The sequence below is a fragment of the Poecilia reticulata genome, linkage group LG16 (genome assembly GCF_000633615.1).
Source record: "Poecilia reticulata strain Guanapo linkage group LG16, Guppy_female_1.0+MT, whole genome shotgun sequence".
In the NCBI taxonomy this organism is placed as follows: domain Eukaryota; kingdom Metazoa; phylum Chordata; class Actinopteri; order Cyprinodontiformes; family Poeciliidae; genus Poecilia; species Poecilia reticulata.
In genome coordinates, this window is record NC_024346.1 from 4,870,730 (window position 1) to 4,889,883 (window position 19,154).

The following is a 19,154-nucleotide window of genomic DNA, read 5'->3' on the forward strand; positions in this document are numbered from 1 at the left end:
GGAGTTGCCCGCCAATGATTTAGAACATACTCATGCATAGACTATTTTTTGATTTCAATAGAATTTCTCTCAAATATAACTGATTGTTGCTATGAACATAGTTCTATCAGATCACACTCCCTGTAATTTAATATATTCTAACAACAGCCTGATGAGAGACTGTCCTAGATGGTGTTTACACCAGAAATGGCTGAAAGATCAACAGGACCAGGTATCAAACAATCTATCAAACAATCTATCTATCAGCACATGCTAAAGACTTTACCTCTGGAACGCATAACATATCTTCAAAAAGGGAAAAGCAAATTATTTGAAAGCATTTGGAGACCCTTCCTGAATTTTGTTGAAAGTGTGGACTTGTCTCAAGACAAAGAAGCTAAAGACAAGATTAATGTCGGACCATAATGTTAAACAAGGGAGCCTCAGCAGTGGACTATCATCTCCTGTATACTTAAAGGAATTAATGCAGATGTGTATCTAAGAGGGTGTTTGTTGGTCTTGTTGACTGTATTGGTTATATGGCAGATAGATCTGTAAAAAATACAATAAAAATATTGATGGAAAAAAAATATATAACAATTTAGCTAAAATAAATTAGTCTGGCTGCACTCGGGAGTGCACATCTATTTTAAGAAACTGTTGTTTCTGATACAACTAAGTATAATAACAGCTTCTTTAGAAAGGTCTTGTTCTAACTGAACAGTCACTGTTTGTTAAAATGGGCTTTCGTGCAAGAGCACGAGGTTTGAGTCCCAGACAGAGATAATGTCTGATCCACCCAGGTGTATATTTCACAAATATTAAACAGGTATTCAAACAGCTAAGAAACCAGTTTAGCAGGATATAATGATGTTATCAGGCTGCCTTCTAAAGGTGATTGTGCAAATTAATTATTATATTATGCGCCCTTAAATTTTCAGGTTGTATAAGTTTCGCATTGTTCTCAATACAATGTTGTGCTTTTGTGGGGAATATTTCCAGTTAGATGGGAAAAATATGTTGTTTCAAAATTTCATGGCGTCAACAAATCCCAAAAAAGTTGGGACAAGGCCATTTTTACCACTGTGTGGCATCTCCCCTTCTTCTTACAACACTCAACAGACGTCTGGGGACAGAGACGACCAGTTTCTCAAGTGTATAAATAGGAATGCTCTCCCATTCATGTTTAATACAGGCCTCTCACTGTTCATTCATCTTGGGCCTTCTTTGTTGCATCTTCCTCTTTGTGATGCACCAAATGTTCTCCATAGGTGAAAGATCTGGACTGCAGGCTGGACATTTCAGTACCCGGATCCTTCTCCTACGTAGCCATGATGTTGTGATTGCTGCAGACCCAGATAGCACAGAATGATTGAAACAACATTGAATCAATGTAAGGCAGAGACATTTAATCAATGCTGAACGTTGACATTGAAACATTGAAAGTGGTCGGTGACTTGTATGTTTAATCAACGTTAGGGTTTCAACCATAACTAACATTATATCAATGTTGATTCAACACTCATTTGACTGTGGCTCTGCATGTATATTTGTGTTGATTCTACATTGAATCAATGTTGATTCAACACTCATTTGACTGTGGATCTGCATGGGTATTTGTGTTGATTCTACATTGAATCAGTTAGGAATCAACGTTGATTCAACCATCATCTGAATGTGGATCTACATGCAGATTTGGGTTGATTTTATATTGAATGAAAGCTAAGGATTTATGTACATTTTTAGGTCTGATAGGTCTGCATTATGGGCTGCACATTGGCGCAGTTGGTAGAGCTGTTGCCTACCAACTGCTCTAGCAAGAAGGTTCTGGGTTCGATTCCCAGCCCTGGTCTTTCTGCATGGAGTTTGCATGTTCTCCCTGTGCATGCGTGGGTTTTCTCCGGGTACTCTGGTTTCCTCCCACAGTCCAAAAACATGACTGTTAGGTTAATTGGCCTCTCCAAATTGCCCCTAGGTGTGAGTGTGTGTGGATGGTTGTGTGTCCTGTGTGTCTGTGTTGCCCTGCAACAGACTGGTGACCTGTCCAGGGTGACCCTGCCTCTCGCCCGAAACGTTAGCTGGAGATAGGCACCAGCAACCCTACCAACCCCACTGAGGGAGAAGGGTGTAAAGAAAATGGATGGATGGAGGTCTGCATTACACTGGTTTATCACTGGTGTTAAACACTATATTATTGGCAGATGATGGGTAAACTGTGTACTAAAGGTTAAAAATTACAACATGGGTTTGATATACGTAACATTTTATTTAAGAAACATATTTGACTCTTTTTTTGGCAGTCGGAACAACAGTCTATTGTCCACAGAAGAACAAAGTCCATGAGGTTAAACTTTGTCATAGATAGATAAATAGATAGATAGATAGATAGATAGATAGATAGATAGATAGATAGATAGATAGATAGATAGATAGATAGATAGGATTAATGTTTCATTGGAGAAATGTGATGAGATATATTAATGTTCTATATAATAGGGAGACCTGGTATGGTTGTAACACTTTTTGCTCCAGCACCTAGAGCTTTCAAACTTTTATACAAAATACCAGTGGTGGAGAAAGTACTCAAAAATTGTACTTAATTAAAAGTACATATACATAGACAAAAATGTACTCAAGTAAAAGTAAAACTACCACATTAACATTTGTACTTAAAGTAAAAAAGTATTAGATTTTAAAAATACTTAAGTATTAAAAGTAAAAGTACTTACTGAATGGATTACCTAATCGCTAATATCATTAAGTGTACCGATCGTATTTAATTTTAATACAATAGAAATGTGCCATTTTAATGAACAATGCCACAGATAAAGCATGTTTTTATTGTGTTTACTCTGAAACATAGTTTAGACTTAGATATGTAATTCTATGCATCATAATTTTAGGAATGGAAACATCTGGTCTTCTGTCCAAACATAACATGAACTTCACTTTTTTGCCACTAGTGGCTTTTATTTTTAAAGAAATCCAACAGAAAGGGGATGGAAAGTTGGGTGGGAGAGGACAGGCAACCAAGGAGCCAGTAGCAGTGTTGTAGTCAAGACCACCTACCCAAGACCAAGTCAAGACCAGCACCCCGTGCTACGTGACACAAAAAAATAAAGTTTTACCTATCAAAATTACTTCTCAAATTGATTTGAAAGATCCACATTCCCATAAAACACCTAGATATTAAATACTTAGCGCTGAAATAAATTTAATCAGTAAAGATCCGTTCCGAGGAATCTGATCGTTCCTGAATGTCATATTGCACTTTGGTCAGAGCGTTGTCCCATATATGCAACATGTCAGTCAACACCTCCACACAATAATTCCGCGCATGAGTGACAATTTTTTTTCATCGTGGATGCAACTCTCAGTACAGCTCGCTTTGCTAGCATCACGTCCACAGATCTTACCTTTCTTTAAGCTTTCCTTTCAAGTGACGCTAAAAGTTGGACAAAGTCCCACCGTCTGTGAAAGCGAAGCGCTGCTGATTTTACAAGTCCCCATATCTTATAATTTATGCAGCGCTATTATATTACTGACGATTAGACAGACATTTTCTCCTGCTCAGAGGAAACCACTGCGCATGTCTGGAGCTCCGCGTGCGAGTAAAGGTGGAAGCGATGGATGACAACAGACACGTAAGTCGCGTTATTGCTTGGATTTTACGGCGCCACCTTAAGTCCCTGAACGTCACATTTTAACGGAAAAAAGAGCAACGCGACTTGGATGTAACGAGTAACGCGACAGTTTTGTAGAAATGTAGTGAAGTAGAAAGTACAGATACTTGCTGTAAAATGTAGTGGAGTAAAAGTAGAAAGTATCCATTATTAAATCTACTTAAGTAAAGTACAGATACTGTTGAGGAATATAATTATGTTAATAGTTGGAAGTTATGTGGATTCACCCAAGATATGTTTTACTTAAAAGGAATGTATTATGTCGAATGTGCTGGTTCAATCTGAGTAAGGCAGTGATCCCCAAACTACGGCCCGCGGGCTGGATCCGGTCCGCCTCTACATTTGGTCTGGCCCCCTGAACAATACCAGAGAGTATTCAGATTTTTTTTCATATACCGTATTTTCCGGACTATAAGCCATTTATATGTGGATTTTTCTTCAACCACCAGGGGGCTCTTTAGCAGGAAGTGAATCATTGGAAGTCAAATTGGAAAAAAAAAGAAAGCACCCATTAAAATGGAATTAGGTTTTAATAGGGACTTGAAATTGAAACAAGCGCTCACAAACAAGAACGTAATTCAATTAACACGGTAAGAACAAAAGCCAAACTTACCGAACCGAACATAACCGACAGAACAGTTTGACGAGCCCCCAATTGTTACGACTGGCTCAAGGTCATAACAAAACGGGAGACCATGCAGGGGTGAAAGTGTAGAAAAATGAATATATATTAACAAAAACAATGGATTGTGGATATCAGTGGTGTAATGCAAATGCTTGGATGTGTTGTATGAGTGCATATGGAAGTGTTGAAGTGCCAAAACAAAGACAAACGCAAATGTGCAAAAAGGAGGGGAGCTGAGGCCTGGCAACAAAACACCACAAGCGGCAGAGTGGAYGCTGAAGGCGACCTAGAAGATGGAGACAGCCAGGTTTAAGTACTCTGCACTCCCAATCAACTTGATCAGCAGCACCTGTAAAGGGGAGGAGCACAAGGACAGACAAAAGCAACACCTGCAGCTCAGCCCTTAAGGCCCAGGGCCGTAACAGGGGCTTATGTATATGTTTACTGGTTTAAAAACAAAAAAAAATAAACTTTGGGGTTGTGGCTTATAGTCTGGTGCGGCTCATAGTTCGGAAAATACGGACTATAATCCTTCCTGGAATTTTTCTGTGAAGAACCCAGAGAGGGTTATTTGATTATTATTTACTTCCTGACTTTTGTTCTGTGAAGAACCCAGGGAATGTTATTTGATTGTGCTTTCTGGAAAACAATACAATTTTACATTTAGGCACTCCTGCAATCGTCACACTTTTTCTGTTACAAACTGACTCCGGCCCCCCACCAGAGAAGGGAAAAGTTATTTGGCCCTCACAGGAAAAAGTTTGGGGACCCCTGCAGTAAGGTGGTGTGTGAGGAATTCCTGGCAAGTGTCTTGCATGCAAGGTACTAGGCCAGAGTCTCTGTTTGGACATATAAGAACTAACAATTTGACTAATGGTCCTCTGAGGGAGCAGATTTAACTTCCACGAGGTCAGCCCAGAATTCTTGGAACTTCCAACACACTCAATGAAAAACAGAGCCAGAAGCAAGATTCCGAACGCCATTGGTCAGACGGTTTCCAATACACATTAGCAGACTGAAACGGTATAAATGCTCGAAGCCAGAAGCAGAAGACAAGACATTTTGGATTCTGAGACGATGAAAATGAGATGATGAAAATGTAATATGTGATTCCGCAGATGTGCATTAAATGTCTTCCTGGTTGTCTGTGAGCCGGAGAGAATGGAGTTTGTGTATCGTCTCTTAATTCATGAGTTTAGCACCTTTGAATTCCTCCATAATACACGAAAATTGTACTTGAGCACAGTAACGAAGTAGTTGTACTTTGTTACTTCCCACCACTGCAAAATTCCCACATTTGTTTACTACAAATGACACCAATTCGAACCTCTGCATGAATATCACAGACCTCGTGAGTTCATGTCAAATACATGGTGTTCCTTTGTTACAACCTACCACCTGCTGGGGTATGCTGTACCATGTGAAATGCTTTAAAAAGAGGTTTACTGAATTAAAAGAACAATACAAGAGCAATGTCTGTCTCTCTCTCTGGCTCTCTCTGTGACTGACCATAACTCAAATATACTCTGTGTAAATTATTCTACTAGAACAAACTTAATTAACATGTATAAGGTATGCTTAATGAACACTGAACAAACATGTAGGTCTAACAAAAACCAATGTCAATGTGTGTGTGTGTTTGTGTCTGTGTGTATCCTTAATCAGAGTCACAGTGGTGACAAATGAATGATGGTAGCCCAGGAGTGCAGGTTTTGTGGGCCCAGAGACTGCATAGGGCACATTTTACCCACACTTCCTGTGGCTTTGAGTTGCCAAATGGTTTCATACAGACAATACAAAAATATTCATCGTCTGAGGTCTCAGAATCCTCAGCATTAGCTTTTTAACATTTTCTTTGTAGGCTTTTTCTCCTTCCTCTTTTGCTTGCCTCTATTCTTTGCAAAGAAACTCTTCCTTACATTTTTGCTTCCTCTTCTCTGTTCTTCTTCCATCAGTGCTTGTTTCACAGTATCCTTAAGATAATGAGTATCTGTGAATTTTTCTGTCAGGTTTCCCGAGGAAAAATCACAATGGAAGTAAAGATACACCTCTTCGAGTTATGGCGGCCATTGTCCGTCGTCACTGTGACAAGGGTCTAATCTCAACTTGATATCTTGGATGGTTTGTTTTCTACAATTTCATAGAAGAAAACTGTACGTTTGACGAATTGCCTTAAAATATATCCATATGTTTGGAAATGACAAATTGTTTAAAGGCAAAACATCTTAATGAATGTCAAATGTTTGACTTTGAACAGAGGAATAAAAATTAATTCTTAGAATTCTTTTTAGTCTGCCATTTAGCAAACAGAAATAAAGTCAATCTTACATGAAACAGGATATATTTGTTATCACTTTGCATACATAGAAACATAAGGAATGTCATTATATTCTTTAAATAATGGGCTTGGGTATTTTAGTCATCTTGAAGATGCTTGCTAGGACATGTTTTTAATCCTGTCTGTTGATTTTAGGGTGTAGTACATGTGGTAGGTGCATGATAACATCAATATGTCCTGTTGAACTGTTTTCTTAGCTGTTTGAATACCTGTTTAATATTGGTGAATAAACACTTGGATGGACCGTACCCAGGAGCCTTAAAAGTCAAACATTGACATTCAGTGCCTTTAAATTTGGCATATCCAAACATGGATATATTTTAAGGCAATATCTCAAACATACACCTTCTTGTGAGACATCATGGAAAAATTAAACCATTAAAATGTTCAAGTTGAAAATTGTGGACCCACGTAAATCTTGATGATGCTTAGGTCTAATTTTCAGATGCCTAAAATGTACCAATTTAATTTGCTCATACAATTATTACCAAGTTTAACCATAGGAATGTCCGGTGATCACATTGTTCAGGAAGGAGACAGGTTCTGTGTTCCAGAGATAAACATTATATATTYTCACGACATATATACTAATAATTGGTGAAAGAAAAACAAACAAAAAAAATCAAAGGAGATTAATTTAGAGCTGTGTTCTTCAAACTTTGTCACGCTGAGGGCCACTTAACCCATTTAACTAAAACTCACGGACCATCTAACTGGAAATATTCCCCACAAAAACACAATATTGTATTGTGAACAATGTGAAACTTATACAACCTGAAAATTTTAGGGCGTAGTAGGTTACAAGAAGGAAGTCTGATAACATCATTATGTCCTGCTGAACTGGTTTCTTAGCTGTTTGAATACCTGTTTAATATTTGAATACCTGTGTATGTGTATTTTTGTGAAATATACACCTGGGTGGATCGGACCTCATTTCTGTCTGGGACTCAAACCTCTTTTTCTTGCACGAAAGCCCATTTTAACAAACAGCGACTGTTCAGTWGAAACAAGGACTTTCTAAACAAGYTGTTATTATWCTTAGTTGTATCAGAAACAACAGTTTCTTAAAAGAGATGTGCACTGTGAAAATGTTTTAAATTAAATCAAAYAATCAGTGTAGCATTTTCATGAAAACAATAWGTRGAAATACATTCAACCCACAAGTGAATCAGGACAAGGCAATACCTTTTTAATCCCATTTAAAGAACCTTCAAAGTATATGTTTAGTAATATAAACTACATAGAAGACAGAGGTATTTAGCTTTTTTAAATTAAAATTGTCTTATTACAAGTACATGAAGATATTTGCACTATAAACTAGACCAAAATTATTTGGTAAGAGTTTGTGTTTTTGCAGTGTGTAAAATATTATGTGTGTAGAAATCTTTGTTGACATTTAACATATAGGTCCAAACAAATGCAAACTTTCTTGTATTTGTCTTGTGGACACAAGAAGATACGGATCTTGGGGGGAAAAAGAATGACACAGGTGATCGTTGCCTCTCTTCAGTCCAGCTTCATTCGGCAGTATCATAATGTTTTCGTGTACTCTCTGTGTCACTCTTGCAAGAAAAGCTGAAGATTAACAAGGTCATTATGAAAGAGTGGCAAGGTCAACTGTACAAAGAAAGACAATATCTGTCTTTCTGAAACTGAAGACCCATCACACGCACATAGTTTCCCCAGATTGTACTCAGGATTTCCACTTACCCCACTTTCTGAAATGAGGCCAGTAGGAGGAAAAACTCTTTTTTTTTTTCAACAAAACATTCTTGTGCGGTTGTGTTTTAGAACTAGTCCGGTTTTTGAGAGTTTCTTTAAATTTAAGGTGCTTTAAGATGCTTTTGGATGCATCCCTATCACACCTGACCATTTTACCTCTGCCAAATTTGATGGCATGCTTCAGCAGTAATTCAATTATTTGATTCAGCTGTGTTGGTGTATTGAAAAATGCAGGGTAGTATAAGAGAACAAGACTTGGGGACGCCAGAACTAGGAGAACAAATCAGAGAGGAGTTAACCACACAAAATAAAAAAATCAGCAAATAAATGCTTTGTTTGTATAAAGATTAAAAGACTAACAAATCACAATGGATGCATGAATATTAAGCTGTAATGGTTCCACAGAAATAACCTCATCTCTAAGTCTTACTTTATTAATGTCTTATCAACACCGGCATTCTCACAAACTCCTTTAGCAGATGTTTCCCTTGAACAACTGATTAGTTTTGTTGTATTCAAAGTTTGAACTTTTACATCAAGCATTTTGCAGCTAAGAGGTTAAACATTCATCCCTAGAATAGCTTGTAAGAACTTACAAATTGAATTACAGCATTTTAAAGCAATGTTTTTCCCTATATTTATATCTTAAAAATATATTTATTGAGTTGTAATATTTCAAGCTTCAAAATAATTACTTGAAGTGTTTCCTTTAGGAATGTTTCTAAACATTTTTATTTGTTTATTTTTTTTAAATAACCATAAGGCACATTTTAATCTGAGGATGATTAGTATTAAAATATCCACTATCAGATTCACATTTAATTTGAAAGTGTTCTGAACCCTGGTCAATATTTTACTGAGTTGTCAGTAATAACCTTTTTATTTAGGAGACATAGCGCAGTGTTATGTCTACATAAAGTTTATTTAGGTAGACTGAGTGTTTGACTTCAGTGTTTGAGCTTACGTGTCTTCATAAAGTTTAACTAACCCATGATCTGTTTAAACAAAGGATGGCAAAGTAAATAACTGAATCCAGTGACAATAGGACTTTCCGAGCTGAAGCTTACTGAGAATTGTAGGAGTTGACTTCTCTTTGAGATGTGATTGGACAACATGTGAGTTTTACCTGATATAAATAGATGAGTGAAGGACTTAGCAAACGCTCAAAGGCAAATCCCTCACCTCGAACGCCAAACCCACCAAAGAATCAGGGTAATATTTTCAGTTCTCGTGAATATTTTTGATCAGAAATTCTCACAAATATGACACTATTTACTATAATATAGCATGAAATGTTATAGAATAGTTATACTAATTATCTTAAATATAGCTTAATACTATTAAACTCAGAAAATGTTTCCCTAGTTTCTCTCTCCTGTTTTTGTCAGAATCATGAGGTACGGCGTACTGTTTCATTTGCTGCTCCTCCTGCCAATGTGCTCAGCTTACACTTACCGTAAGTAGCATGTGAAAGTATTTGTGTAAATTTAGAGACCATAAGCATTGTTTGTGATACAACATTAATCTATGAGCAGAGCCGGTTAATCTAATTGAACTTATTTAATATGATTTTTGTCCTTAGAGAAAGGATTTCCTTAAATTTCAGCAAAAATGATAAATACTCTGACTTCCAAATATATGTAGTTTATATTTATAAACCCTTACATTAAGGGTTCCTTAAATGGGCTAAAAATGTGTTTTCTTGTCCTGTTTTATTTTAAGTTCCTTGTTTTTCCACTTCGTGTTTTTGAGAAAATGCAAGATTAATTGTTTGGTTTAATAAAAAAAATGAGTGCAATCTTTGACAACTCCTTTCAAAGGTGATAAAAGCATTACTCATTATTCATTACATTAATAGATCTTCTGGACACGACTTCATCTGTGCCAGTTTAGAAGAAGCTGTCAAATCGCAAAGACAGTGAAATACTTCATTTGATTTCTCATTGTTTTTATATAAATAGCAAAAACATTTGCTTCATGCCTGCATAAAATACTTGTTATAATGCAAGTACGTGCCACTGAGACAGAAAAGTAACATTCAAACTATCAAATATCAAACAAATGCAAGACTTTTAATGACAGACACAAATATCTAATTCAAAACAAACAATATTGAGATTAATTTATTCTTTGTTGAATTTCTCTCTTCATTTCAGAAAACGTGGCTTTACGTGGCAAAGCTTCACAGTCTTCTCAGTACAAAGGGGATCCGTGGAATGCATTTGTAGATGCTTCCAATGCCATTGATGGAAACCTAAATGCTGACCTTACAAAGGGATCTTGCACCCACACTGATACTGAAAACAACCCCTGGTGGAGAGTGGACCTGCTGGACTCATACATAGTCACCCAGGTCGTCATCACCAACAGAGGAGACTGCTGTGCACAGCAATCCAATGGTTTGGAGGTTCGCATCGGAAACTCTTTACGACAAGATGGCACTGCAAACCCACTGTGAGTGATTATGTCATGAGTACAGTATGAAACAAGGAAGGCTCAGTGCTGCTCAGATTTGAACCTTTGTTTAATTTCTGCACGTTCCCTTAAAGAGAGACATATTTGGTATCCAAAGAAACATCAGGCTATTTGCCACAAGCTGATAAATGTTTTGAGCATTTCAGTTTATGCCCCAGGGCTTCAGGACAGTAGCCACAAACCTTCATCAGGGAGACATTGTAAGGAGCTCTGGTTGTGACAAAATTATTTATTTTTTTGTTGTAAACATTCTGGTGAAGGACAACAAAATTCAAATTATTTTATGTTCCATGCACATAGTTCCCTGAAACTCTAGCAGCTCCTGTGATATATAAACTTCTGACAGTCGCCCAGTGTTACCTTTATGTGGATACCAAGATTACTGAAATCGAGTTTGTAATTGCTGAGAAAAATGAAATTAGATTTGCATATGTTATTTTAAACACATATTTCAGAAGACCTTGTGCTGCTTGCTCCTTTGAAATCATGAATGTTACCGATACAACTTTTCTTTTCCAGGGTTGCTACCATTTCCTCTATTGCAGCTGGAAGCTCTTATACAATAAATTTTGCTGAGCGTGTTGAAGGTCAATATGTGATCATTATAGCCCCTGGTGTGAGCAGGGTTCTACATGTCTGTGAAGTGGAGGTCTACGGATACCGCGCTCCAACTGGTGAGCATCTTTCAAAACATGTTTGATCATATTTTATCAATCAAGTCAGGTTTGTCAGTGAGAGCCACTGACTTGATTGATTAGACCAAGTCAGGGATCGGCAACCCAAAATGTTGCATTTATACCACATTATCAGAGAACAGCTTGCACAAAGGTGCGCTCTTTCTTCAACATAAAGGCTGTTTAAACAAGTGAAAAATAGTATATATATTTATTAAGGGTGCACAGCAGGGGTTGCCTTAATGGAATATTGACCTTTTTTTTTTTAAAGATAGAAACATTTTTAAACCCGTCCGTCATTTGACAGGTTATAATTCACACCCTTGACAGGTACACATGGGCGGACATTTAAAATTTATGCAAAGAGTTCATCGCAGAAGCAACTAAAGTCAGTCAATTAAAAAAATCTTTTCTGAATATCATCTTATGAACACTGAACTAAATATCTTTCTGACCGGGAGCTGACAATGTGTTGAAGAGTTATGGACCGGACACGTCTGGTTCAGAAGCGCATTCCAAACTTTTGGTTGAAATGGCACGGGTAATACCAGTCTCTAGTACATACAGACCAGAGGAAACTAAAGAATTGCTTGTAATTTTTGTGGAGTCATTTAATGTCATTTATTATAAGTTATTGGGGCCACAGTCAGTGTTTTTTGTCACTACAGAGAACAAGTTAGATGTGTTATCTGTTTTATGTGTGATGGGATTGCATGGTTCCACTTGGTGAATATGAATTAAACCACATAAAATAGCCTATATTAATATGATTATAATTTGACAAGTAAAAATAGCACATGACCGATTTTCTTTATGCTGTCCATCAAGATGATGAATAACAAAAAAGTATAGCAAGACCTCTGGTGCACAGATTCCAATTTTGGCCAATACCAATTTTTTTTGTCTGAAATGTTGCTAAATATAGCAAGAAAGTCGCTGAGTTGGTAACAACAAGGTGACTATTTTTAACTGCAAATATGCAGATATTACCTGGTGAGTCAGTCTATCAGTCAAACCTTTGTCATGAGAGAGTAGAAGAGGACACTGGTTGATTTTGAGATCTTTGGTGACGTAGATAAGATCAGGCGATTGACGATCTCCCAAAATTAAAGAAACAGGCTGGCTGATAGATCGGTGCACTCCAAATGTTTATAAACATATACATCATCTGCTTTAAGCTGTTAGTAATTTCAAACTAAAAATTGTAAGAGAAATAAAAAAGAATAAAAGAGAAAGGAAGTAGAAAGATTTTTTTTTCTCTGTCAGTCCCTTTTATGAAAACAATAAGTTTTGGTTTTGAACCTACCAAATACAAAATGAACTACCTGAACTAATTTTTAATACAAATATGTAATTGTCAATATGTACATGGGAATTGCATATGAGAATAATATATTTCAAAGCTGACATTTAAAATTTTGTGTTGCAGAAGAAAATGTGGCAGTTTATGGAAAAGCTTCACAGTCAACAGTTTATCCTGGAGCCTTTGCCTACTACGCTATCGATGGGTATCGTGAAGGCCTCTTCAGCCAGGGTTCCTGCAGTGCCACAAATAATGACTATAGCCCCTGGTGGAGACTGGACCTGGGAAGAACCCATAAAGTGTTCAATATTAACATAACCAATCGGGTAGAAGTTCCCACTCGAATTAACGGAGCTGAAATTCGGATTGGAGATTCACTTGATAACAATGGAAATAACAATCCCAGGTAGTTTACAGTAATTTTATCATGACACTGAATGCAAATAAAAGATGTTGTTGAAAGCAACATTAATTTCTCATGATTATTTTTGCTAAATTAATGTATCTTTAAATATGTCCTGAAATCTTAAATCTTCTTTCCTTTGTTAGGTGTGCTGTGATCTCAACCATCGCTCCAGGTTTTACTGATACCTTTCAGTGCAACGGCATGGATGGTCGATACATCAACGTTGTCATACCTGGAAGAAATGAGTTTCTCACTCTGTGTGAGGTGGAAGTGTACGCATCCAGACTGGATTAAAGTTTTCATGACATCACTGTGGTTTATAGTTAAAGCTGAATTAATCATTTTGACCACTAGAGGGTGTTAAAAACCTTATGAATATCTGATTGTATTGAAAACCAAAATAAGGGGAAACGCTTTGCTTTCACTATGGGGAAAGCAGTTCTGAGCTGGGGTCAGCCTCTGGTGAACCAATCACGTGCTTTAGGGAAGCTGGGACGCTCTATGGGTTTGATTTTGAAAGATAAGCAACAACAGATTGACATGCAGACTGAAAAACAAATAAAGAAAGAGCAGTAAACCTATTAGTTGATTTAAAATGAAGAGCTATTAAGTCTAACTCTTGAAAATCTTGTCTTTTGAACAGAATCTGTCAGACTGATTATCTATTATATATCAGACAATCAGACTTTAACAATCTGTCTTATAGGTCCTATTCATCCTGCGGTTTATTCTACTTGTCTGAAATCTGGTGTTTATTTCTTTATTAAATCTCTATAATGATGAGTCTGCAAAACTGGTTGTGGATTATTTGTACATAGTGTTATTACTGCACACGACTTAATTTTCTGTTAAATTGCTTGTTGATGCTAAAAGAACATCAGCAAATCACATGCCAGTAACTCAATGCAATTGGAAATGAACTGTGCAAACAGTGTCTGATGATAACAGCATCACTGGGATGTGGTTTCATTTGCATCATGGATGTGCAACAATCTGATCCAAGCTTGTGAGGGTATCATGTTAATATATCTAAGGAATGTTTCTAACACCTAGTTGAATCTTTACCATGAACAGGAATGCAGTTCTGATGGGTCAAAGGGTCCAACCTGGGCTTTTTTGGAGACTGATATATGGAAACTATCATATCTTTTTTTCTTTGCTTTATATTTGCTTCACTAGAGGATTCATCTTAGTACAAGATTTCCTAAAGGAGCTCTCATAACCAAACAGGATTTGACATTTTAATGGGAGTTGACATAGTAAATTATTTGCCCACTTGTAAATTAATTTCTGGTTCTGCCACTGTTTAACAGTGAAATCCTGCTTTGCATCGTTCCTTTCCTTCAAGGCCATTTACTGTGCTTCACTTCCTTATTATGCAAATATTTGCAAAAACCACAGCATCAATATCCGGTGTTATTTTGTTTTCTCCTCAGAAGTAAATAAAGTGTTGATGATTGTTGTATTTTTTTCAGTCAGAAAATCACATGTGTCTGCAATGGATTTTTTACCATATTTTCCGCAGTATAAGGTCCACCTTCAATAAATGGCCTATTTTAAAACTTTTTTCATATATAAGGTGCATAGAATAGACGCTTCAATTTGGTTTGCCAATTTGTTCCATACTCTATTATTACACATCCATATTTGTAAAGATGTGGTCCCGAGTACTTTATAGTAGGCTCCCCCAGTCATTGTTTCACTCACGTGTTGGTGTTGCGATCATAGACATCAATATAACAATAGAATAACAACAAATTGAGTATTACACACAAAAAGATATTTTTTACACACGCACAGATATTTTGAGACTATTTTCACTCCATACTTCTGAGACGTCCTGGTTCACAGGCTAAAGCCAAGAATAAAAGTGAAATTATCCAAAAGTGTAATAGAAAATACACACAATCAATGTTTTGTATACGTTTCCTTCACATTCAGAAAAAGACATTTTCAGCATGTTGGGCTCTGACTCGTAGCATCTTTATAGTTAAATACCGACATGGTGAAGCTGAGCTGGGAAACAAAGACTGAAGAACAGCAGCTCCAGCTCTGATCCTGACTGATCTTTCCTCACTAAATCCTCTGGTTTTTAATTAACTTCTCCTCTAACAGCTGTTTCTCGTCAGCTCTCTCTCATTAGAAAACAGTATGAAAACGTTAGCTGCTACGCTAACAATCAGCGGTTATTTCGGGCCAATTTAGGTACATAGTAAATATTTTCCGGTTGTTTAGAAGCGAATTTCTGTCTGCAAAGTCAAGTAATTCTGATCTTTCATCCTTACCTGGGGAAGGTATTGCTAATGAATCCAGTTTGTTTCGTAAAACGGTTGAAATAAGTCCACAGAACAGGACTTAAGGAGCTCTGATCGCCCTGCTGCCACATAGAAGATGGCGGACGCTTTTACGTACGACTCAGCGCTCCATGAGGGGCCTTTCATTAACACTAATTGATTTGGAGGAGAGACATGCAGCATATTGCCCAAGATTTGGAATTGAATCCAGGATAACCGTGTTGGTCTACAGCCTAGATCAGGGGTGCTCAAACTTGTGGAGAAAGATCTACTTTTTCTCTCACCAGCCGCCTGAGATCTACCTCATGACACAAAGACATAAAAATTGCAAATTAAACTCTATGACTTATTTTATATGCGAATATACATCAGTTATAGCAGAAATAATAAAGTGACAGAAAACCTAATCCAGTTTCTTCCTCAGTGAGATTCAGACACTGGGAACAGCTTCCTGGTTTCTCAGTCAGAAGCTGGTTGCAAACCTGATGCCAGCAGGTATCAATCAGTCATGGCAGATCTGAAATTTGGTTTGATGACTGAAATATGAGAAACTACAGACTGATAGGAGGAACCAAAGAGCCCAGTAAAGGTAAAGGCAAATCTTCTGAGGTCGGGATATAATTAATTTAATTTCACATAATTATCGCGGTAAAATTTGTTAAAACTTAATGAAATATATTTGTCCTATTTGATGTTTGTTGTGACGTRTGCTCACAAACGAACGAGGTAATTAGTCCAATTTTGTYGTTTATTGAATGTTCAGAAACTACAGCAGGTGTAATGAGCCACAGCAAAGGTAAACAAAGGTAAAACAACCCGAACAGACTATCAACTGGAAACATCTCCTACCTTTTTACTCTCGGTCTCTTTGTCGTTTAAGCACACCCATTGCCGTGGCAACCGCCTGCACCCCGCAAGCCGAGCAAAGATTACATTAAAAACACAATATTCAGTCCGTTACATATCAGGTTTCCACACTTGATATTTATTTCTCGATTATTAATAAGCCTCTCATGAACACAGCGGTGGTTGAGTAGCTAATTTAAACTCCTACTCTGTTCGTCAGTCGGTCTTTGAGTCGGTTTTATTTTTGTTTGTTTGTTAATGGAACCGAAACGCACAGAATTGAGCAACACCTTGTTGAAACAATAATTACTGAGATTATTAATTTTAACACGTTTCGTTGACTTTTTATAATTATTCTTTTTTAATGAAGCTACAAACGTTTAGGATCTTAGTGAATATTTTTGATAAGCCTATCAGAAGAGGAAGTGCTGGACTCAGCGTCCTGGCGGCGTTCAGTTTGTCACCTGCCGAAATCGACTCAAAACCTTTCCGCGATCGACCGGTCAATCGCGATCGACGTTTCGCATCCTACATGACTCTTAGGTAACTTTTTTAAGCCAATTCTTGCAGTTTCTTAAACTCTTTTTGGGGGCAATTTACATTGACCAATTGACCTAACCTACACGTTTTAGGGGATGTGGGGGGAAACCAGAGCACCTGGAGAAAACCCACGCAGGCACGGGGAGAACATGCAAACTCCACACAGCAAAGATGTGACACATCCTCTCTGTGCAGCTGCAGTGCTAGCCACTGCATCTCCGTGCTGCCCACTTTTTTTTCTATTTCAAATTCATCTTAAAGTTTGAATTTTTTTTTAAATTTGGTTAGGAGGGAATCTTTTTTTTTAGTTCAGTGTTTCTCAACCCTGGTCCTCACTGCCCCACTGTCCTACATGTTTTAGGTATTTCCCTTCTGCCACACACCTGAATTGTATCTCTGGGTGATTAACAAGCTTCTGCAGTACTTGATGGCCATCCAATCATTTGAATCAGCTGTTCTGGAATAGAGGCACATCTAAAACATGCAGAGCAGGGGGGCGGTGAGGACCAGGGTTGAGAAACACTGTTTTAGTTGGTAAATGGGAGGGAAAAAACTGGCCTTTCTAAATCTCCTCATGACGGAGTGTCGCATGGCAGGATGGCTAGAGCAAGATGTTCTTTATTTTAGTTCACTCTTTTCTTTTCTTTCTTTTTTCGATTTCTTCAAACGCATAAAGTTTTGCATTCTTTTCCAAATTGAAAGCTTTGGCTTTTTCCTTTTACAATCCTGCATGTTCTCCAAATTCTCTGGGATGGATCCTGCAGCAAAGTCTATCATTTCTTCTGAGAAATCCTGCTAAGAAGCCAACCGGACTTCAACATGGTCAGGTTGGCTCTCTTTCTCCTTCTCTTGAAAATCTGTGAACTCTTGTGAGTTCACAGATTTTCACAGTCATTTTTTATCTTTTCTCCCTAAGTTGCCATGCCCATTGCTGAGAAACTGTTTCCAAAGACTGCTACCACTTCTGGATGACAGAGGGACACCTCTAGAACAGAACCTGAAAGTGGCAACTAGATCTAATGTGCAATTTCAAAATAAAAGCCTGTGAAAAAAGTCCTTTTTTATCTTTTTCCCCTAAGTTGCCATGCCCATTGCTGAGAAACTCTGTTTTTGATTTCCTGCTATTGATGATAAACTACAATTTTAATTACTCTTAATTCGTATTTATTCCGACGTACCTATTTTGTACATGACATGCATAACTACACTACAGTACTTACATTGTTTTAGGCTAAAATTACATGGAAAGATTTATTACACAAGATCCCCAAGGTAATTAATATTTTATTACAGACATTTTAAAATTCTCCAATTTTACTCACAACTTTATGAACTTTACATAAATTATCAGTTTACACATCAAAAGTGAACACATGAACATGAAAATTTAACTGTGACAATAAAACATGAAAATGAAGATCAACGACAGAACATTCCCGTTCACTGCACCTTACAGAAACCTACAAAAAAGAACAATAGAGCAATTAAACAGAGAAATCATTTGTATTTAAAGAGAACAGAAAAATGGCAAATAAAACATGATACTTAAAATTTTAAGACGTTGTGGACTCCCCATGTATGTGACATCATAAGAACTGATGATGATTGGGACAGGATGCCTGGGGTGGAAAAACATTTCTGTGTGTCTTTGCCTGTTTATGTTAGAAGTAGAAAAAAATAGTCAGCAATGTCATAGAATCAGTTGATGTTGGCATTAACTATGAAGCTGTTTTAAGTGTGGACTTAAGGAGACAAACTACCTTAAAATTTTTCCATCCATGTTCTGAACACACTGATCCTTGCAGGGTGGTGAGGGGGGCTGGTGGTGCCCATCTCCAGCAGCCATCASATGAGAGGCAGGGTTCACCCTGGACAGGTCACTTACAGGACCCTGAAAGCCAACAACAAATAAAAAAAGATAAATGTTAGATTAACAAGAAGAGAAAAATTATTTCCAGTTACCTTTAAATCAAATCATGTTTATTAAGCACTTAGTATTGGCAACACACCAGTTTTTGTTGTTGAAAATGTAGCTAGCTCCTCCTCCTTGAAAAAACAAACTTACATCATGAAGACGATGTGGAGGTTCATCTTTACAGCTGGTTGGTGATCTGGTGGAGTCAGAGCTTCTTCTGAGAGAGAAAGTCTTTAGGTTTTCTAACACCCTCTTTCATCTTCATTTGCTCAGTTAGACTGCAAACATATGTTGAAGATAAAATCATTGATGAACGAGTTAGAACAACAACCACCTCACAATATCAAAGTCTCT

General features: G+C 37.2%; 1 protein-coding gene across 4 annotated transcripts in view; it reads left to right on the forward strand.

Annotated features, from left to right (window-relative positions):
• Positions 1-9,523: 9,523 nt before the first annotated feature.
• The window catches only part of LOC103477659 (fucolectin-7-like), a 23,367-nt gene continuing 13,736 nt past the window's right edge, over positions 9,524-19,154 (forward strand). Inside the window, exons 1-6 of one of the 4 annotated variants that reach the window (XM_008430914.1) lie at positions 9,524-9,559; positions 9,736-9,803; positions 10,504-10,801; positions 11,342-11,496; positions 12,926-13,205; positions 13,349-13,988. In XM_008430914.1, coding sequence (XP_008429136.1) covers positions 9,740-9,803; positions 10,504-10,801; positions 11,342-11,496; positions 12,926-13,205; positions 13,349-13,499 — 948 coding nt within the window. In that variant the 5' untranslated portion in view covers positions 9,524-9,559; positions 9,736-9,739 and the 3' untranslated portion in view covers positions 13,500-13,988. Of the gene's footprint in view, positions 9,560-9,712; positions 9,804-10,503; positions 10,802-11,341; positions 11,497-12,925; positions 13,206-13,348; positions 13,989-19,154 lie in introns of those variants that run through there. The other 3 variants (XM_008430913.1, XM_008430916.1, XM_008430915.1) reach the window with 3 other exon arrangements.